We start from the raw sequence: 4,548 nt of genomic DNA, 5'->3' as shown, positions 1-4,548 counted from the left end.
CTATCTATCTCTCTATCTATCTATCTACAGCCAGATGTCTTAATCCCATAAGGGGTGGCCACAAACAAGTCCCCTTCATGTTGCCCTGTCCCCTACCATTTGGCTTCCCTCCCTCCAGCTCACACACCCTTCTCTCATCTCTTCATCCCTCCACCTCCACCTCACTTACTCACTTTTCTGGTCAGTAAATGAAGCAAAAAAAGAAACTACCATACTAATCTTATATCTATCTCTACCCCAACACTGTACTCCCAATAAAAACTATCTCTCTCACCCTCCATCTGTCTCTCACTCTCCTTATGTCTGTCTTTCCCACTCACCATCTCTCTTACACTCCAACTGTCTCTCACAGTCCATCTTTTTCCATCTCTCCCTCTCCATCTATCTCTCACACTCTCCCTCTCCATCTGTTTCTCCCTCTCTCCCTCTCCATCTCTCTCTCTTTATCTCTTACTCTTTTTTTCTCTCCATCTCTCTCTCCCTCTCCATCTATTTCTCCCTTTCCATCTCTCTCACTCTCCCTCTCCATCTATCTCTCACGCTCTCTCCCTGTCCATCTGTCTCCCTCTCCATCTAGTGTAACCGTTCCTTGTGCTGGGCAAGGTACCACTTTCTCGAGAACGACTTTCCACATTCGTCACACTTAAACTTCACCCCTGCATGGATGGACGAGTGTTGTATCAGGTCCCCATTGCGCACAAACGTCTTCCCACACTCTCGGCATTTGAACTTCTTCTCCCCCGTGTGGATCAGCTTGTGTCTGTTTAGGTCGAAGTTGTGGGCGAACTTCTTGCCACACTCCAAACACTCAAAGTTCTTCTCCCCCGAATGGTTAAACACGTGTTTCTTGAGATCGCAGTTCCGAGAAAACACCTTACCACACTCAGGGCACTTGAACTCCTTTGGCCTCGGGTGATTGGCCACGTGCTCTGCCACTTTCCGCTCCGTGCTGAAGGCCTTCCCACAGACGCCGCACATGTACTTCTTCACCCCGGAGTGGCTCAGTAAATGCTGGTTGAGGCTGGTGCTCTGAGTGAACTGCCTCCCACACATCAAACACTGGAACTTCTTAACCCCAGCGTGCGTCTGCGAGTGCCGGGTCAGGTCGGCATTACGGGCAAACCTCTTCCCGCAGTCCGAGCACGCGAATTCCTTGACTCCGGTGTGGATTAGTGCATGTCTCCTGAGGTCGATGTTATGGGCGAACAACTTGCCGCAGTCCAGGCACTCAAACTTCTTCACCCCTGTGTGGGTTACAACGTGTTTGTTGCGGTAGCTGTTACGAGTGAACACCTTGCCGCACACATGACAGTCGTACTTCTTCTGCTCTTTATTTGTGGATTTTTCAGCAGATTTTGGGCTACTGTCATTCTCTCTGTTGTCATTAATTTCTTTTCTACTATCACACTCATTCAAGGCCACTTTCCTGTTAGTACTGTTCACTTTCCCACTACTGTCATTTTCACTGCTTGCCACTTTTCTGCCACTACTGTTCACATCATCACTACTATTCTTGATGGCCATTTCTCCACCACAACTGTTCACTTCCCCACTACCATCGTTCTTCTTGACAGTCACTTCCCCACTTTCCTCACAGTCTGACTTCTCAACTGATCCTTCCTCCATTCCATCCATCGTGGTGCTTCTCACAGTCATATCTGTCACCTTCTCACTGTCATACGTCAATGTTTTTTCGGCGCCATGTGACCGAGTTCTTCTACCACAAAATTATTTAATACCAACTCCATCAAACCAGTATACATCTGTCCTGTGTTCCATATCATTTCAGGGCTCTACTTTTTCTTTTAAGCATCATAAAAATATTGAAAATGGAAAGCAGGTAAATTTGCTGCTGGCTGGACTCAAATGATCCATCACCTTATTTACTACAATTCCAGGTCTCTTTGTCCTGTTTATTTATTTATTTTTACACTAAGCTCCAGTTTACAGTCATAATTATCATCATTTAAATTGTCACTTGCTGATACCAGTCTACAGTACGGAATAAGAACTACATACAGTACACCCAAGCTAAGATTATTTAACTTTATTTAACTGTTTATTTATTCAGCTTTACACTGTGCTCCAGTTTACAGCATTAATTTTTGTCATTTAAACTGTCACTTGCTAATATCAGTCTGCAGTATGGAATAAGAACTACGTACACACACAGGCTAAGATTATTAGTAATTATAGACTGTGAAACCGCCAGTGTCTAAACATATCACTCCAGTACAGTATCCGTTAAAACAAAATATATCATAATAGCCAAAGAGTCAGGGAAATACTGGCATCATTTCCCATGTTTATATATTAATTCCTAACACACAAACTGCTGGTGATCATAGAGTATTGTGGGCTGTGGAGAGGAGGGGAAACATTCTTATGGTAAACAATAGGTGGTGTGTGGAGGGTGAGCGGTTGAGTGGTTCGGCAGGTGTTGGTGGCCACAAACTTGGTGCTTCTGATTCACTCTTGGTCTTCATGTGGTTTGCCTTCACCTGGACCTGCAACAACACCTGCCCTAATCATCTCAGTTTCAGTACAAGCAAACCTCACTATACAGTCAAGTTATATACATTTATGGAAAACCAATCAGATAGCTAACAACTGAACGTTTATCAAGTGTTGGGATCATAGCAATCATATAAGCTTTGCACACACAACTGGGTGTGCAAGGTGAGAAATGTGAACACAGGGGGTAGGGTTGCATGAGGCAGACCAAAAAGGACTTGGGATGAGGTCATAGAGTGTGTCCTCAGGGATAAGGGACTGAACAGGGAGGCTGCCAGAGACCAAGCAGGGGGGAGAGCCACCATTACAGCAGGTGACCAAGGCCGATACATGCAAGTGTGCTGGAACCTTTATTAAATGATATGATACAGCCAGGAGTAGTGCTGCATCTATCACTATCTCACTGACCCTACCCCCTCCTGGGAACTCTTTCACAGGGGATGGCCATGATAAAAGTTTCCAGGCTCTTCCATCATTACATTAATACATAACCACACCTATACAATACTCTGTTCACTTTAACTTGGCCTAAAATATCCATCTCTCCTTGAATGCTGAGCTGGAACAATAAATTAACACTAGAATATGGTGGTAGTTACAATGAAGTATTATATAAAGGATGTTGTAGAGTTTTTATTTTTATTTTTTGCCACTGAGCTGTGGGAAGTATGTTGCAAAAGGATGAAAATTTGGGCCAGGGTAAAGTGAACTAAGTCTGTCTCTGTCTATAGCCACTTGCCTTAATCCTGTAAGGGGTAGTCACAAACAAATCACCTCCACATTGCCCTGTCCTTCATTTGGCTGCCCTCCCACCTGCCCACACATTCCTCTCTCATATATTTCTCCATTCCATCTCTCCACCTCACTCACAAACACTCTTCTAGTCTGTTTCTCATTCTCCATCCTCTCCACTTCACCCCTCCATCTCATCTTTAGTCTCCCTCTCCCCCTCACTCACAAACACTCTTCTAGTCAGTTCCTCATTCTCCATCCTCTCCAAAGGGCCAAACCAAACTACTGTACACATATTCGTTGTATTTTAAAAGACAGGATGGTTCGTATTAAGGTTACGAGAACCCTGCGTGAAAATTTATTCCAACCAATAATGTCATACGAAGGAAGATGGACGGTGAGTGATAAAGAATTTTCTAGATTGATTGCAGACTTTAAAAAAATAATCTTTCTTTGAACTCCTAAGAAGAATGGATGGTGAAAAATATAAAAGTGAAATCTATTTAGTATCTGTGAATGAAAAAGCTATAGGAGAAGTGAAATTCTATCTATCTATTGCCAGACGCCTTAATCCCATACAGGGTTGGCCACAAACAAATTGCCTCCACGTCACCCTGTCCCCTGCCATTTTGCTGCCCTCCCCCCAGCTCACACCCCTCTCTCACATACCTCTCCACTCCATCCCTCCGTCTCATCCTTGGACTTTCCCTCCCTCTCCCTCCCTCCACTTCACCTACATACACCCTCTTAGTCAGTCTTTCATTCTCCATTCTCTCCACATGTCCAAACCACCTCAGTGTATTTCTCCTAATTTTCTCAACCACATCCATAAATAACTGATAAATAATAAATGTAAATGTAATAAATAATAAATGTAAAATAATGTAATATCAGCACAAATGTAATATCAACAGCTTCATTAACAGTACAAAATTATTCAGTACAGTACATTTATGAAACATGGAAATTCTAAAACAAAGTGCTGAGGAAAAAAGCATGAATAAGACTGGTATTGTCAGGTAAGGAAGCTCCCTAACACCTCTTCCTTAGTGATTTATTTTTAGATATACTGTAGCTGGTTAATATCCATTTGCTTTTATGTAGTGTACGGCAGTGTTAGGATTTATGTAACAGACTAGAAAAGTGTAATATGCAAAATAAATCACTTAGAAAAAGGTGTTGGGGAGCTTCCTTATCTGAAAAGAATATGGACCCAAAAGACGAGTGTGACAAGTTTTTTGACACGACTAATCTACCGATAAACGATCATGGCATATTTTGGTGAGCGTCAGGAGAGCCACT

General features: G+C 43.0%; 1 protein-coding gene across 1 annotated transcript; it reads right to left on the bottom strand.

Annotated features, from left to right (window-relative positions):
• Positions 1-565: 565 nt before the first annotated feature.
• Positions 566-1,635, bottom strand: LOC145402018 (uncharacterized). The gene has a single exon (XM_080274117.1). The coding sequence runs from the start codon at positions 1,633-1,635 to the stop codon at positions 574-576; it is 1,062 nt and encodes a 353-aa protein (XP_080130243.1). The 3' UTR covers positions 566-573.
• Positions 1,636-4,548: the final 2,913 nt, after the last annotated feature.

The sequence above is a fragment of the Coenobita brevimanus genome, chromosome 57 (genome assembly GCF_032717465.1).
Source record: "Coenobita brevimanus isolate Jiangsu-jjx chromosome 57, ASM3271746v2, whole genome shotgun sequence".
In the NCBI taxonomy this organism is placed as follows: domain Eukaryota; kingdom Metazoa; phylum Arthropoda; class Malacostraca; order Decapoda; family Coenobitidae; genus Coenobita; species Coenobita brevimanus.
Note: the sequence above shows the minus strand (reverse complement) of the source record. Positions and strands in the feature narration are given on the sequence as shown.